The sequence below is a fragment of the Apaloderma vittatum genome, unplaced genomic scaffold (assembly GCF_000703405.1).
Source record: "Apaloderma vittatum isolate BGI_N311 unplaced genomic scaffold, ASM70340v1 scaffold5379, whole genome shotgun sequence".
NCBI classification, from domain to species: domain Eukaryota; kingdom Metazoa; phylum Chordata; class Aves; order Trogoniformes; family Trogonidae; genus Apaloderma; species Apaloderma vittatum.
Window position 1 is genome coordinate 52,704 of NW_009733431.1, and position 16,986 is coordinate 69,689.

Consider the following 16,986-nt stretch of genomic DNA (forward strand, 5'->3'; position numbering starts at 1 on the left):
ATCACTAGTTGAGAGAGTCCCTTGGCAGACGTTCCTGAAGGACAAAAGGGGTCAGGAAGGCCAGGCATTTTCCAAGAAGGAAGTCTTAGAGGCACAGGAGCAGACTGCTGTCATGTGTCTTAAGACGAACTGGTCAGGAGCCAACCAGCCTGGCTGAACCCCTGGGACTTGGGGGTAAAAAAAAATTAGTTCACCACCTCTGGAAGAACAGGCAAGGCAACTCAGGAGGAGGACAGGGACCCATCCATAGGGCATGCACAGACATGAGAAAGGCAAAAGCCCAGGTAGAACTCCATCTGGCTGCTGCCATCAGAGGTCAGTCTCTTCTACCAAGTAACGAGTGAGACAGGCCCCTCAATAATGCCCACGCACCTTCTGCCCAGAGTGGGCTCCCACACCCCAGCCCAGCTCAGCAACCACTGCCAGCAGGCAGCTGCCGTCTTGCTCTGCGGCCCAAGAACTATGAATTCATGTCCCTCACCTTACTACTCATGAGGAAAAAAAGTCCAAAAGTCTCCCTGCCTGGGTAAAGTGTGGCTCTTGTCTGAAGCTGAATCGACAGCAGATGGATTTTAAAAATAGTCTCTGCAAGACCCAGCAGACAATGCTTCCTCAACCAGCGATGGGTTAAAGCCGGGCTTTGAGGCAGCTCGGAGCAGGTTATTTCCAGCCTTCTGCAAACAAACATCATTCAGCCTCCTTCTCTGCCACTGTACCACTTGCATCCTGCTACAAAAATCTGCAAGAAGCATTTATGAAACAAAACCAGCATCTTAAAAAAACGTAGCCAGCACAGAGAGCAGCACAAGCTCCATTCTGTCAAGTTGCAAATAGAGATCTGAAAAATTGAACAGCGAGATGCTTCTATTACCCCTGCTGGCAGCCTTTAGCGCAACTGAAGTTCTTTCAGAATAGGAATAGCAAGCAGGCAAAATCTCAAGTAGGAGATGAGACTTTTCCCCCATTTTCCAAACCAGTTTGGATCTCATTTAATGCTGCTTCATAATTTTTTTTAAACCCAGACATTTTTGTAGGTCAGAGCTCAACTGTAACCAAGAAAAATTAGTTCCCTTCAGCGAAAAACAGCATCAGCACAAAACCTGGCTCCCTCTTCTTCATGCCAGAATAAATATTGAACAAATTACAAATTCGAAGGGAATAAAAAGGTTTGGCTGCAGAAGTTGGGTTTTTTCCACCATTCAGAATAGAAAATAGAAATTACCAAAACTGAGACCTGTGAGGGTGGTAGTGTTTTGCCTGTAATGCGTGGAAAGCTAAACATTCATTTCACATGTATATAATGAACACAAAACACCGTAAGAGGTATGGAACGAAGCCTGGTCAATTCCCATCACAGGTTGCACTTAATGGGAATTAATCTTTAGAGCTCACTCAACTTTCTGTTCCAGTCAAAGAACTGGGCAGCCTAAACCTTATTTATTCAAGGCATCATTTAGGCAAGTGAGATGCATTTTATAACATACTGAACAATATTAAGAACAGCTCCAACTCCCGATGACCAAGTACTACCACATATATTCTAAGTATTTGCTATTCTGCCCATCTTCTGAAGTCACCACAACTTTCTTTTCAAAGCGCAGACGTTTCCTCTTTAAAAAAAAGAATGCATGTTCGATGATAGATGACAATCAATTTCTTCAGAGAACAAAATGAAGAGGAAAAGCAAAACAAATTTCTATAGCTTTCATAACCATTATACCTTTTATTTACATTTAGAAAGATAAGTCATGAAGCTTAAAACAATAAAACCAAATGCAACTTGTACAGAAATCTTTTAATTTTTTTTTATTTATCACACATTAAAAAATGAAACACACTATACAAATGGTTTTTCATAGCAGATTACACATGGGTCCATTCAGACTCGCTCTCAAAGTGCTGCCAACATTTATAAGTGCCGCCCGTAACGGCAGCTGTTTATCACATAGCCAATGTATTGATTTAAATGCAGTAGCATGCAACCCTTAAAGGAGAAGGGTTTGATTCCTTTCTGTTCTTAAATTAGGTTAAATGGCATTGGTGTCCATATTTACATACTTGAAATGTATCAATCCTGAGCAGTTCTGATGTAAGCCTGAGACTGGCTGATGGGAGTCCTGGTCTCAGTTATTAAAAAGGGAGGTCCAAATGGCAGCAGGGGGGCTGCTATGAAGTTCCGTTGCTTTCATTCTTTCCATCACATACCTATTTGCCGAGTGTCACACAGTCAAGTAATTGCTAAAAATATGTTAAGCCAAGTAACTGTAGGTGTCCTTCTCGCCATCTACACGTTCCAAGTATTCCTTCTCAATCAGGATGTCAATGCATTTCTGTGGGAGAAAAAAAGACGCGGTGGGACACTGGCAGAAAAGACCCTTTTTGCGCTTGCTACAAACTTGTGAATGATTTTGGCTGCTGAGCTTCACACCGAGCAGAGGACAGGAGTAGGCAGCAGCCACAAACCACTGCAATTTGCTCTCCAGTTTCTGACCACATCCAAGTAGAGGACCTCACTAATCCACTACATGCTTACTTCATGACATCCCAGGGCAGTGACTGGGAGATCACCCTGATCATCAGTGTGCTGAGACCCTTCATGGTAAGACAGCAAATAGAGAGTTAAACCAAGACAAAGTGCTTAACTCTAAGGTTACTACAGGCTGTGGTGGCTGTAAGGAGCTGCCTGGTTAAGTGCTGGACTGGGTGCATCTGCAGTGCCCACTTCCTTGTCCCACCCACCCCTCGGGCTGTGGATCTACAAACCACAGGGGGGACAACAAAACGATGATTGAATACGCTGCCACCCTGCCCCCAACATTTCTGTTCCAGAAGAGATCAGGGAAGTGTTCTACTGAGCATGGAGCAGAGGCTGCTGGAAGCTGGCACTGAGGTGGGAAGGTGCAATCAAACTATTATTTTACCTCTGCCAACAACATGAAACGTGTGTATTGCTATAACAAAAACACAGTGTTGCCAGTTAAAATGTTTCCTACTTATTTACAACCCCAAAACCCTGTCCTTACCCATCCTATCTCCTTGGCTTCAGTTTTTTATTTGAAAGCATGTATTTTGTCTATATATAACGTCCTCGCCTCCTGAAATACAGGTTCAGAGATGTGTTTCTCAAGTACCTTAATTACTGGAACTCGTGGCTTGAACCTTGAGGACAGCTGGGTCAGCACTTCTCCAAGTAGTTGCTGGTGTTTTAGAACCTTCCTCATTTTCATGATTCTCACAATAGCAGCCTGCACAGCAAAGTCAGAGAGGGACGCTTAGGAAAAAGCTACTTGTCCTGGATAAAACAGTTTTACAGATTATGTCTGTTAGTGCAGAAGCACCATCGCAGCAAACCTGAGCACCAGACGGAGAGAAGCACGCCTACAAATGTCAGCTACACACGCAGACTTTAAGAATTCAGGTTTGGCATGGCATATAGTCATCAGGAGCGATTTTGACACATGAATTTTAAGAACTACTCTGCTCAGGGTCAGTCATAACAACAGTACCAGCTGGTACCAAGAGTAACACGAAGCTACTTATGTAACAGAAAGCCTTCATTATATATTTAACCTTACTGTGACACTCTCTCAGTAGTACATTTTTATTTCCTTCTCTTGCCCCTTTGTTTCTCATTTGGGTTCCAGACAAGCTGAAGAAAAACACTGTTAAGTTCGTATTACCTTGGTACTACTAGTTTTCACACAGGACAGAGGTCTGGTGAGTGTGTGCACCCACAGAACCCAAACACGAAAAACATTGTCCTATCATGCTTTTCTGCATTTTCTATTACAGACTCCTATTGACTTTAGGAGTATTGTAAATACACTTTTAGCTCCATCGCAGTGTGCTCCAACGGTATGCTATCTTTTAAAAAAAAAAAAAATTAAGGAAACTCCACAGTATGCTTCATTGAAGGATTACAAAGCTGTAAGTGGAAGTTCATAGCATGGCAGCATTCTGCCATACAAGTACCTGAATCAGTAGTTTCCTATCTTCCTCTATATTTTTGTGTGTAGTTTCTTGCTCCTGCTTCTGTTCGGTCTTCATTGGCACATTGATGTTTACCCTTAATTTTTTGCTGTAAAGAAAAGCCGAGATTAGTAAAACAGCTGGTTTCAAAAACCAATCCAACAACAACAGCAAAAAAACCCATCCAAACGAAAACCCAAAAAGTAAAAGCCACACCACCACAACTACTTTACAGCTAGCAAGATCACAACGACAGGTGACAGCTCGGAAGACATGAGCGCAGAACAAGCGCCAGAGACCGGGAGCATGGGGCTGCCCCGCAAACGCTGTGCTGGGGAGGGCAGCTGTTACTTTTCTAGCAGGGCCTCGTGTGTCAGAAATTGGGAACCACCGAGCCCCGCAGCACAGCAACGCTGAGCCGTTTCCATCACTGCATTTACATAACTGACCATGAATTCTCAAGCTTTTAGTTACTGGTCAAGGAGGGAAGAAAGTAGAAGAATGAAGTACAAGGAAAGGTTTTAAAATGTTTTCTTTCACTTTAGATCTTATCTTCAGGAAGCACTGAGCTCCTCACTGAATCTATGTGTATTTATGTCTCTGCTCAGGTAAGCATGATAAAAAGTCACCACAGTACTAAGAACAGCTTAGATTATACGACCACTGAAAGCAAGACTTTAAACACAAAACTTTAAACGCTGGTTAAAGTAGGTAATAAAAACTACTGAAAATCATGTTTATTAATTTTTCAAATCACTGTACTCTCTGAAGTTCTATAAGGAGCCTGCTGATCTTCTCACACCCCTACTGCAAGAACACTGAAGACTTTGACCTTTGCTGGTCACTGTACCCTACTGTAACCTTAATAAACTACACTGTATATTGCTGAGTGTGAGTCACACACCTTTGTAAAAAACAGCACAATTTGTTACATATAAATTATACATGAACTCAGCAAGAATCGAGGAACAAAACAGACATATGAAAATATGTCCAGGCCTTGACAGAATTCATGATGCAGTCGAAGAGCTGAAATGTCAGCCATGCTGCTACCAGCCAACCCTCTCCTTCACATCGGGCACACACTGGATCTATATTTGGATTGGCACTTGAACCCTGGATCTTTCATCCCGGGTCTACTAGGTTTTACCCAAATTTTGAAAGCAGAGGAGGAGGATGCTACCCATTATACCCAAACGACGTATACTGCTGAAGGTTTTCCTTACTTTTTATAACCAAGATACAGTTTTATTAAGGTATCTGGTTTTAACTCCACCTCATCAACGTTTGCATTTTCATCTTCCAAAACCTGCAAGAAATAAAATAAATTAATAAATATTAATTAACACATTTTGCTGTATCTTAAGCAGGTCATAAAAAAGTAAAAGTACTTACGAGCAATTTTGATTTCAACAGTATCTGTAGAACTTGTGCCAAGATGTCCTACAAAATTACAGAAAATGTGATCAGCACAGAAGACAGCTACTTCCTCCAACTTAAAATACTTCAACAAGAAAGCATGTATTTAAGAAGTAGTAAATGCAGAACACTGCAAAATGGGGGGGGAGGGGGCGGTGAAAGCAGTAAAAATGTAGTTCACAGAAAATGTAATAAGGCCCTTTAGGGTGTTACGACATATTCCCCTTGTTGTCGGTCAAGTAACACCAAGTTCTTTAGAAAGACTTAATTCAAAACAACAGATCTGTCCAGTTGCTGTTTTAAGAGCCATTTTAGAAGCAGATTTTTAAGTGTAAGGAATCATTTTCCTCAAAGCATGCAAACAGAGGTACCACGGCAAGCTTAAATCTCAGCAAGCAAGTATAGCCTCTGCTTTCTGATGAACATATTTTTCTTGTCTTGCCTACATGAGGGATGAGTTCTGGTTACCGTCGCAAGTCGGTCACCCAGATGGCCACATGACTGACAGTGATCTGTGCAGGCTCAAAAAAAGCTGCTATTTCAACCACAGTGGAAATCTGAGTTTCATGCAGCTAGTTTTTCAGCTGTATGAAGAGTTTTATTCTAGTCCAACCATAACTTGGCCAAATTCTTATTCTACACAAATAAATCTATATCCACAAGCAAGCATCTATAAGAAACAGCAATCCTGTAAGACTTTGCTGTAAACCATCATCAGCAGTAACCTTTTGACACCTATTTCTAAAAGTAAAGATCTCACTGACTAGAAATTGTCTAACTTTCCAGAAGTTCCAGTAGACTTGATTCAAACCTACCAGTAAAACAGAGAGATGCCAAATAAACTGTGGACCATAAAGCTGGCTCAGAAAGAAAAGGAGGGAACCTTTTCCACAAGTGAGAACAAGCCAATAAAACTGCAGATTTTACTACGTTCATACACATAAGCCCCGAGACATAAAGAAGAATGGATGTGCAGATCAATGACTTAGGGAAAATGCTGCTTTTCCTGGAATGCTGTCTTGCAATATTAAAACGTACATAGTGAAACGCCGAGAACTCACTACCAGATGTCAGCAGAGAGCCAGACAATTCACTCTAGTCACGAACAGGACTACGTGCACACTAAGATTCATCTGAAGACTGGGCAGTTATGATTACAGGCAAATAAACCAGGAAAGCAAGTTGACCAAGAATAGAGCACAGCTGACTCCTTCAGGACAGAAATGGACTCTGGCTTCACGCACGTCTAATAACCATTTTTTACACTAGTGGGAAGGGCCCTGAAGACAAAAAGACTTGTTCACAAGAGTGTGGTAAAATGTGCAAAGCCACTACCATTTTTATTTGAGTACTGTCTGTCAGCTGCTGCACAGTGTAGGCATCTTCTGTGTTGTACTGCAGTAAAATCGCCATCTGGAATGTGGATGCCTAAGAGATCCAAAAAAAGAGAACGAAGGGAAGAGGGGGAAAAGCAGGATATGAGAATGAACAGACTTTCAGAATTTGAACAGCATTAAATTCCCTAGTTAAGCACATATACTGGAATATTTGGACAACAGGGAGCAGCCGACCAGTGCTAATCATTACACAATACAGAAAAATCTGATGTTACTTACACAACCAGAACTCCACCTTCCAGCATTATCTAAACATAAACCCTAAGATTAGGATCATTTCACTACCTGCAGACACTTCATCCAATCTCCTATTATGGTGTCAAATCTTCCTACTTGCTAATGTAATCCTGAATTATTTTCTTCTGTCGCTCCTTAACTCTTACCCATTTGATCTTCATTAAATCCTACACAGACTACTGAATTCATCCTCACAGCTCTCCCATCTCCAGCAGAACAACGAAACCAAATTTATAAACAAGGCAACTATCAGTGGCTTCTTCATGGCTATCACCACAGGGTTAATACATGTTGATGACAAGTTCCAAGTCTGAGATTATCTTGTTTTCCTCACTGCTGTGAGCTCCTCTCCTCTCTCTACTTTTTGAGAGAAAGCAGGCGGGAATGTATAAGAACCACGAGATCTTACATGAAGAGGTTCCACTTGTCTCTCACAACCCAATTCAACATCTATTTAAACCATAACTAACATATTCCCTTTTCTAAGTCAATTTTCTTTTAAACACAGATCCTAAGTATCAGTACAGTAGATACGCATAAAATAAAGGTTCTACTAATCATAACAACAACAACCCTCTGAGGAGGGCTAACATTTATGTTCACTTCAGTAACCTGCAGCCATCAGCTCTTGCATTCATGCTTTGCTGTATTTAAAGACAGCAGCATTTTTCACAGGAATAAAAGCTGATGAATGGACGTGAGCACAATAAAGAGTAGCTAAACATATATGAGTGTGCATACACACGAACATATACTCCCCTCTATTAAGGAACTGAGTGATTTAAAACACTTAACTGTCACACATCATTCCATACTGCTAGTGGGTATGTTGACGTACAAATAAAATACAGCTCAGTTAACTGTATCATCTATTAAAATCAGTTTGTGTGCAGGCACGGGTATTCACAGGAATACCACCGCTTCAGCACCTACACATTTCACCATTTTAAACACATTTATCTGCACAATGGTCCCTTCAAGTACGGGAGAGCAATTATCTCCAAATGTGCAGTCAAGAGGCTGAGCAGCTCATCCAGACAACGTAAGAGCAGTGGAGCAGAGCACAAACACGAGTTTTTTAAATGATCAGCTGCCACCCTGTCCTCTGAAAGCCATTATCAGCAAGTGCTTATACTGGCAGGACATTACCCTTACCTGTAACGTGTATCTATTTTTGAAACAGTTGGTAACCAGTTCCCCTTTGGACAGTTGATACAACCATGTTAATTTTCTTCCACTATGACGACTGGCATAAAATGCAGTAAATCTCTGATAGCTCCGTTCTAACTGTATAAAAACAATAAGTAAATAAAAAAAAGAAGTATTATTTAAGTTTGTTTACCATTATTAGAACATGGTCTGGGACCAACAAAGGAGAATTAAATCTGATCACCTTCGACTGCCACGTTGTCAGAGTAAGAGAAACAGAAACCCAAAGTATTCAACTTCTTCAACCTGGATGAAAATTTCCCTTTCTTATGAGTCTCCCCTCTAAAGCATCATTAACAATACATATCTAAACAAGCATTTAAGTTCTATTCTTCCTTTTATCATACATTAAGCAAGGCTAGATTTAACCACCTTCATCCTCCAGGTGACAGCAGTAAAACATTTCTCATGTTAAGTATTCATGTTTTGTCTGTTCTGGAGAAGCACTCAACAGACACCTAATCGATACAGTATCTAAAGACTTACTGGACAGAGCCAAAGCAATGGCAAGAAAAAGTTTATTAAATAAACATATACACGGAAAAATACACTGACCAAGGTGCTTCAGATTTCCTTCATTTACTGTTGAATGTTTTGAAGAAAGACCCACTAACCACCGTCTTTCCACAGGAGGAAAGTCACATATTGCAAACAGTTCCCTCCTGCTACCTTACTCCCTTTTCTTGCTACAAATACCCTCCAGCCAAACGTCAGAGATGCCTCCCATCCTCTCTGACACACAGCAGAATGGGAGGAGACACCAGCCTTGCAAGCAAATTTCTCAGGCGACCGTTCCGCGTTCCTCACCTCGGAGGGCAGAGCGAAGGTGCACGACTGCTGGAACGGCCACGAGCCCGAGCTTAGCACCTGGATGCTGAAATCCACTGGAAGAGAGAGAGGTGGAGAGGCTGAGCTGCAGTGCCCCCCCACGCTCCCGCCCCCTCTTCAAACACGTGCTCTAACGAAAACGAGAAACGATTCTGCCCAATGCTCAAACTAACGCAGCAAAAAATCCCTCAGCAATGTCTTTTTTTTTTATTCAGACATCGCTGCAGCTGGAGAGCTCTGGATTAACCGTGACGATCATCCAATTTTCTCTCATTTGCAGAAGTCAGTACCCTCTTTCTATCCCCACAAGGGATTTCTCTTTTCACATGCAAGTGTAAAAATTGTAAGCGTTCCTTTTTATGTGTAGCTAAAACTCATCACTCCACAGTACATGACTACAAGAATAAACATTTTACACTTATGCTTGTAAGGCATTTTGGGCAAGTCAGTAAGAATAATGAAAAAGCTTAAGTGAAACACATAACTCTAAATGCAATCCAACAAATATTTATCAACTTTTTAAATCATCTGTTTCAACATGCTTCAATGAAAAAAGTATTTCTTCATAGGAAAGCAACTGGGCTCTCTAACAACCTGAAACACAAACCACAACAATCTTCTCTCCTTTAATAGTTTGACATAAATATGAACTTAAATCACATTGTGCTCAAAATCAAAGTTGTTTAAAGAAAAACATCTTTCTAATAATAAAAAAGACGACAGGATTCAACTTAATTTAGTTACATACCTAAAAATGAGCTGCAAAATCAGGAGGAGGCTAACCATAACAGAAGATATAAAGTGCTATTAGAGACACAAGTACAGACCTAAAAGACTAATTTAAAAATCCTAGTCATCTTGGTAAAATAACACTAATGCTAACTTCTGAGGGTATGATGTCTAAATCAAGTATTTCTCTTACATAGTTAACTCTGTAGAGGCAAGAAGAAACTACTCAACAGTAACTTAGGTAAAGGTATTACTTACAATCTAGCGGTTCTGAATTGGTCAGGTGCTTTTTAAACTGCTCATTCAAGTCCTTGCTTACGCCAATATCTTGGAACATCCGCTGCAGCTTGGAGGTGTACTCAAAACCACAAGCTTGCTGTATTTTAAAAGCACAGATACGTCAGGAAGACAAATTTTTGACAATGGAGAATGAGAAGAACAAAGCATCGGGCCTATTTTCTTAAAAGAATATGCACAAAGATCAGTATTTCCCTTACTCAAAGTACTGACCCCAACCAGACCTGCTCTGTAACTGCTGTCACCAACTGAGTAACGTCTTGTTTAAAAAAAGCAAAACATACAATGAAATAGATCACTACAAGAGTATTAGATCATATTTTGCTTGACCCTGAACGAACAAGGGTTAATGAAATCAAACAACTTCTTGGCAGTCACTCCCTTGGATAATTATATCCATGTCATTGATTTGGACAAAAATAACTAAACTTAACAGACAGACTACAAGCTCTCTAAGGAGGCTAAAAAAAAAAAAAAAGACAAGACATAGAGATGTGGTTTTTTCTATTGTACATACAACAAAGAAATGAAAAGACTTTCCAAGACAGTCTGCATATCTGCAATAGGGTAGATCACCAGACAGTCACAGAATACTCACTTTTAGTTTAGAGATCATGCTTGCCTCAGCATCATCACTAGCGCTGTTCTGATGTACCAGTCTTTTTGCCAGCATTTTAGCATAGAACTTCTGAAACACATCTTTATCCTCAATATACTTGAAGACAACCATCTGGAAAAGCCAAGATAATTTGTAAGGAAAAAAAATAAGCATTCGTCTTGGAAAAGCTGCAGCAGTAGCTACTTCATTTGCATCTAAGCTTTTAAGGGCAGGGGTTTTGTTTTGTTTGTTTTGGTTTTTTTTCTGCTGAGGGAGTCATAGTATTGGTTTTAAATGTGGATACTATTTCAAACACATTAACTGTATATTCCACATGTATGGCCTTACATATGAATAAATATGCAGTGTGTATATAATTATATTAAAAATATTGTAGAAATTAGATGTGTATATAAAAGCCTAAGTTCCATTTAGACACTCTAAATCTGCTATAAAGAGCTTTTTTTAAATTAAAATACAACCAACAAGCCAGAGATGAATATTATTAGTGAAAAGCTGAAATATTGAAGTAATGAAATTATGCTAAATGAAAGGTCTTCTCTCGTCTGACTTGGGTGACAAATATTACTACCTTGCCAAAGCTTACACAGAAAAGAACTATATTTATGGACAGCTTACCACTTGATTGAGTGTATCTTCTAATTCTGCTTCTTCTGGGTTCTTTGAGCTGCAATTAAAGAAGAGCATTTTTAACGAGTACCAAAACAGCTGAATTAAAACATACAGACATATATGGAAATTTCAGAAATAAAGAACATAGTGCAGTTCTTGGATCAAAGACTCTTTAGAGAGGCAGAAGTGTAACAAAACAAACACTTCACTACTCCACATGTAAGCAATTCTGAAGTAGGTGATTTTCAATCAGTTTAAGTCCTGGACCATTATTTCCTCAGGACTTCCTGATTCTTCTCAGGATTTATGAGCTTAAATATGGATCTCATCTTCCTGTCTTTTTTTCACTGCTGAAAGCTATCTTTATTTCTTGTGGTAGATGGTACAGGGAAAAGAAAACAGCTTGGAGAGCTGTCTCTTGACGGGGTGAGAGCTCGGGTGGCATCACATTGTTTCTTCTTGTCCATCAGGCAAACCCCAAATGTACCCTGCAGAAAGCTGGGATTTGCAAAAGAGAAAATCAATCCTTTGCTGAAGGAAGAAGGGGAAAAGGAAGGGAAAAACGAGAAGGTGGTTCTTCTGGTTTTGGGTTGTTTGGTGGGTTTTTTTCCTCCTCAAAAACACCTAGAAAAGCTGCCAGTGACAAAACTGACATCAATCCAGTACGAACTGAAGTGACACCAACTCAGTGTATGAGCTGCTGAATCATGTGAAGTCAAATACCTGAATTAAATCATGACCCAGGAGAGGTTAAAAAGAAAGTTTTGTCCTCCTCAATTTCTGCCTGGATGGAAGAAGATATAGAGAAAACAACAGGAGGAAAGCAAAAGTTTTAATGGAAAAAGGCGATGTGTGTTTCTTCTTTACGACGTATAATACAACTAAAATTTTTTTTTTAAAAACGTCACCTAAAAAACCTCTTCTGTTATTAAAAAAATAGAACTTGGTTTCCTATAAGGAAAGAAAGGTCTTAGGCCTTATATTACTTCCCCCCCTCTTGTAAAAAGAAAAGTAAACTCCATATAATCCTTAGGAATGGTCCTACTGAAATTTTTGTATCCAGAATTTGGTATAAGCAATTTTTCTTGAAATATTAAGTTCTGCTTCTGAAGACATAGTATAAAACTTGATACGCTAAAACCTTTTAAAACAAAAGCCAACCTGAAGTAAGAATTTGTCTTTGAAGACGTACCTTTTCTTTAGTAAAGAGTCACAGTATCGTGCCAGTAGCTCTGGAGATTTACTGGATGATTGAGCCATTTTTGTCACTGCATTATTATTTATAAATCGACCACAAGCCTATAAATCACAAAAGACAGTGAAATTTTGGGAGACAAAACACCAAATTAAAAAAAAAAAAAGAAAAAGAAAAAGAAAAGTTCACCACATGCCGCTACATCTACTTACTTTGTCCAGTGCAGCCACAAAGCCAGCATCATTGTTGAATGCAGACATGACTAAAGCGTTGTATTTCTTATGGACATCCAATACTGTCTGTACATACATTTTTGGATCCTGCAATAAAGAGAGATTGATTTTTTTCAACCTGTCCACTTTCTGCTTTCTACCTCCTCCAAAATGGAGCTACTCACTGGCCTAAGCAAATTTTTAAAGTGGAAGTCTACAAAGTAATAGAATTATTTAAAAGGTAAACTAGTAACCAGACAAATGTAGGTCCCATTTACAGCAACAACAGTGCAGAGCAAACTACCTCATATAGTACAAAAGACAACAAAGCCGCCTACTCAACCACTGAAAATGTTTCCAAGGAACACACTTCCAAAAACATAAGCTTAATTCAAATCAGACCTGAGAGTGCTGGACAATCATAAGATGGCCATTACTAGAGAAGAAACCCTCGAATTAAAATCTCTGTAGTAAGACTGTAAAAAGGCGTCTCCCCAACAGGTACAACTTTGTACAGAGACCTCAGTCATTTTTGTCAGTTAGTAAAAATTATCTGCTCAACACCCAGTGGCAGCCAAAAGTCAACAAACTTCAAGTTTGTGGCACTCACTCTTCTGCACAATTACTGATCTCTGCATCTCAGTAAAGACAGAGCGGAGTCCGAGTAGAAACAGCAAAGGGCAACTAAAACACCAGGCAGGCAGGGCAGCTACTACGCAGCAGACCTCAAAAGGCAAAAAGTCTTCGGCTTGGAGATCAGATGTTTGAAAGGACATATGACCAAGGTTTACAAAATCAGAAGGATGACTGGAAAGATCAATAATTACTAAAAGCCACGTTTTATAACTGTAGGGCATTTGACGATAGCGATAAGAAACAAGTTTAGGACAGATAAAGTGAGAAATATCTTTACATGTAAAGTTAATGGACTTCCGTAACTTGCTGCCACAGGAACTTGTTGGAAGCAGAGAGTAACAGTAGATTCAAGAACAGATTAAACAAACTCATGGACAATAGATCCATAAATAAAAACTAAAAGGACTGGCCATGGAGGTACTCCTGCAATATTCCCATCTTAAGAGTTCTGGGTGCTGGCAACAAATGGCAAAACATGGGCAGGGCTGCATCAGAATCCTGAAAAACATTCCCTGTTGCCACTGAAGACAGACACAGACTACATGGACCACCAATCCAAAGCCATGCTTGACATTAAGAACTGGGATTATTGAGAACCTCTCAGACAAAAAATTCCAGTGGGCCTGAAGGACATTCAGAAAGGCATCTGCTGATTATGAGGACTCCAAAACAAAAAAATAACCCTGGGTACAAAAATCAGTAATCTGACTCGTTAGAATAGTTAATGGAGTCTAGAACACAACTCATTCTGCAGTAAAAGTCTAAAATAGGTCAGCTGGGTCAAGCTAGTATAACTATTTCGCCCCACTTACTACAGGGAAACTACAAAGCATTTGCTCAGCTGATCTCCTGTTTAGACACAGTAGAGGTAAGTAATATTGATTCTGCTGAACTTCACCTGAGTGTGATGGAGGGGAAACAAGGCAGTGATGAAGAGTGATACCTAGTGGTGTGGACAGTATTGGAAGGGGCAAGATGGATCCCCAGGAAGACAGCCAGAGATACTGTTATGAAAACGAAGAACAAACGGGTGGAATAAGAAAAGGAACAAAAGAGATGAAGAAACAAGAAAAAGTGTCATGATCAGGAAGAGTTTTGTGAACTAATACACACACATCTCAGGGTATCCCTCTCTCAAAGGTGAACAAATTCCCGGAGAAAGAGCTGTAATTTTTCTGGGAAATTCTTCAAAGAAACCCATGAGTGCTGACCACAAGGGGGATGTGCCAACCACAGAGCACATCTGATTTCAAAATTTAAGGTAATGTCTACTGATGAAGCTGAACATTCCTCAACATACTTCACAACTTCTAAAAGATCATCACTGCTAAAAAGCTACACACTAAAAACTACACAAGTGAAAAACAGACACTACACACACCTGAAACATTTTAATCTGTGCTAAACCCCTAAGTTTTTACTGTTCTCTGTGCAGTCGTTACAATTTACTCCTTTAATGATTACTATTATGGAGCTATCAAGACTATCTCAGATCAGTAACAGGTTAAAAACAAACTCTGTCAAAAATTAAAGTTAAACCCAATTTTAAATAAAATTTACTACCATGATCTAGATTCTACCCTAATTTTCCTTTGTGCAATGTTTCATTCTTTTTTTTTTCCTAGAAAAATATTGTCTATAGAGAAAAAGGTGAGCAAATGGTTTAAATAATTCCATGTTGCTCAGATTCAACCCTAATCAATACAAAATTAGGTCTGAAATTCTAATGAGAGAAAATCAAGTCTACTCCATGGCTAAATGACTACAGCGTTGCGGAAGACCTGACCTGCTCCTTATATTGTGACCTCTCCAACCATTTTGCTTATCTCTTCCTACTACATTTCTCATGCTTTTCCAAAGAGAATAAAGCCATTTACCGAGAATTTAAAACCAACAGAAATTTTTTCCACAGTCCCATCCAAGTCAGAAGGCTATACAACCATGAAATAAAATACACTGCATTGGAGATAATACTTCTTGAAACAGTGGACTTTCTTTTGTATTTATTTATAAGATGTTATATTTGCACAGCCAGCTTTCCAAGCAGCATGACATTCTGACAATGAGCAAAATCTCAGAAGAAAAAAACTAAACTCACAACAAAACCAACCAACCAACAAAACCCTGAAACACAGAACAAACTGCAAAAACATCCAAATAAAAAAACCCAACAGTGACGCAACTGTTGTTTTAAGTCCACTATTAACATTTGAGAATTTCCTAGTCCTCACAAACTAAATCAGTGAGAGGGAAAACATAAGCAAACTGGAAAAATCTATCAGGAAGCATTCACCCTCCTCTAACATAAAACTGGCAACAACCATATACAGATTTATTTTAATGGGTTACTTGCATTTAGAGCAGCTTCTCCACATTTTTCAATTGCAGCTAGACCCTGATTATGAATGTGGGTTTCCAGAAGTTTTTTCAGCTCTCCAAGGCCATCCTGGATTCGAGATACAAGGTTATACATGCGTCCCAAGTCTGGAGAAAAAAAAACAAAAACAAAAAACCCCATGTCTTTCATTAGCTACGGCTCTGATTTCTCTTTTACAAGTTGCCAATAGGAGTTAAACTTCCATCACCAACAAAAACATATCTGCAACTGCTTCTATGAAGTCAGAAAAAACTACAGAAAAAAATTAAGACAGTATAGTAAATCTTTGCACCAACTTGGAAAGCTAAGAGTAGTTTAAGAGAAAATAACCTGTTGAATATTAAGATCTTTTACCTTCACAATGTCACATGAACCTGAAGAAAAAAAAATCCTGCTTAAAAAAAATAGAAATAAAAAAATAGAAATATATATACAGAAATTAAAAAAAATAGAAATATATATACTTCTGATTTCTAGTTTTCATAACTTTAAAGAGGTGCAATGATTTAAAAATGGAGAAAAAGCCATCTTACTTAGATGAAGCTTCGAAGTGTTACCATGAATTAGGACTGGCATTAGTGTCAATGCTGGCCGTGCCAACAGCACAGCCCTCTCCAGCTGGCCACTGCCCTTTAAATCTTATTCTGAACAGGCCAGTTTTCAGAGATCTAACATCACCTGTAGCCTCTTGTATATTAGTGCTTCTATCTGGGGTAGTATCAGTGGTAAGAGCTGGAAATTTAAGGCCAAATGTTATGTATAGCAGATAAACTGAGATACTATAAATCAAATTTCCTCCAATAAAGCACTGTCAGTAAAGCCATCTATTGAAGTAACTGATTACCAGTAGAAATAATTGTATCTCAAGGAAAGAAAAGGTTCTGAAAAGCTTTATCACCGAACAAAACTAACAAAGGTAAAAATAAATTGGACATCATTTCATAATATATTCTCACCAATTTTCAGCCAAGATTTTCCAAATCAATCAGTAATTTTGGAATGTCTAATATTGAAGAGGGGTTTTATCACTGATTTTCAACAGAGCAGGTGTTCTGAACTGTCTGACTACAGAACTCTTTATTTACATTTTTAAAATTTTTTTTAAAGAAGTAAAATTTAATGTGGCCATATACCAAGTACACAAACCCACTAAGCTACCTCTCTCAGTCTTGACGTCACTGAACAGGCACTCAAGTGAAACAGTAAACAACCAAATTAGTTACTCTAAGCTAATGAAGGTATTTCACTCT

At 39.1% G+C, this 16,986-nt stretch overlaps 1 protein-coding gene across 1 annotated transcript in view; it reads right to left on the reverse strand.

Moving 5' to 3' along the window:
• Positions 1 to 1,703: 1,703 nt before the first annotated feature.
• Positions 1,704 to 16,986, reverse strand: part of CUL1 (cullin 1) — a 37,314-nt gene continuing 22,031 nt past the window's right edge. Inside the window, exons 8-21 of the mRNA XM_009875885.1 lie at positions 15,713 to 15,843; positions 12,724 to 12,831; positions 12,509 to 12,615; positions 11,323 to 11,371; positions 10,684 to 10,815; positions 10,047 to 10,164; positions 9,039 to 9,115; positions 8,178 to 8,309; positions 6,724 to 6,816; positions 5,365 to 5,412; positions 5,196 to 5,278; positions 3,973 to 4,078; positions 3,132 to 3,245; positions 1,704 to 2,330 (exon numbers count right to left, since the gene is read on the reverse strand). Coding sequence (XP_009874187.1) covers positions 2,250 to 2,330; positions 3,132 to 3,245; positions 3,973 to 4,078; positions 5,196 to 5,278; positions 5,365 to 5,412; positions 6,724 to 6,816; positions 8,178 to 8,309; positions 9,039 to 9,115; positions 10,047 to 10,164; positions 10,684 to 10,815; positions 11,323 to 11,371; positions 12,509 to 12,615; positions 12,724 to 12,831; positions 15,713 to 15,843 — 1,379 coding nt within the window. The 3' untranslated portion in view covers positions 1,704 to 2,249. The remainder of the gene's footprint in view (positions 2,331 to 3,131; positions 3,246 to 3,972; positions 4,079 to 5,195; positions 5,279 to 5,364; positions 5,413 to 6,723; positions 6,817 to 8,177; positions 8,310 to 9,038; positions 9,116 to 10,046; positions 10,165 to 10,683; positions 10,816 to 11,322; positions 11,372 to 12,508; positions 12,616 to 12,723; positions 12,832 to 15,712; positions 15,844 to 16,986) is intronic.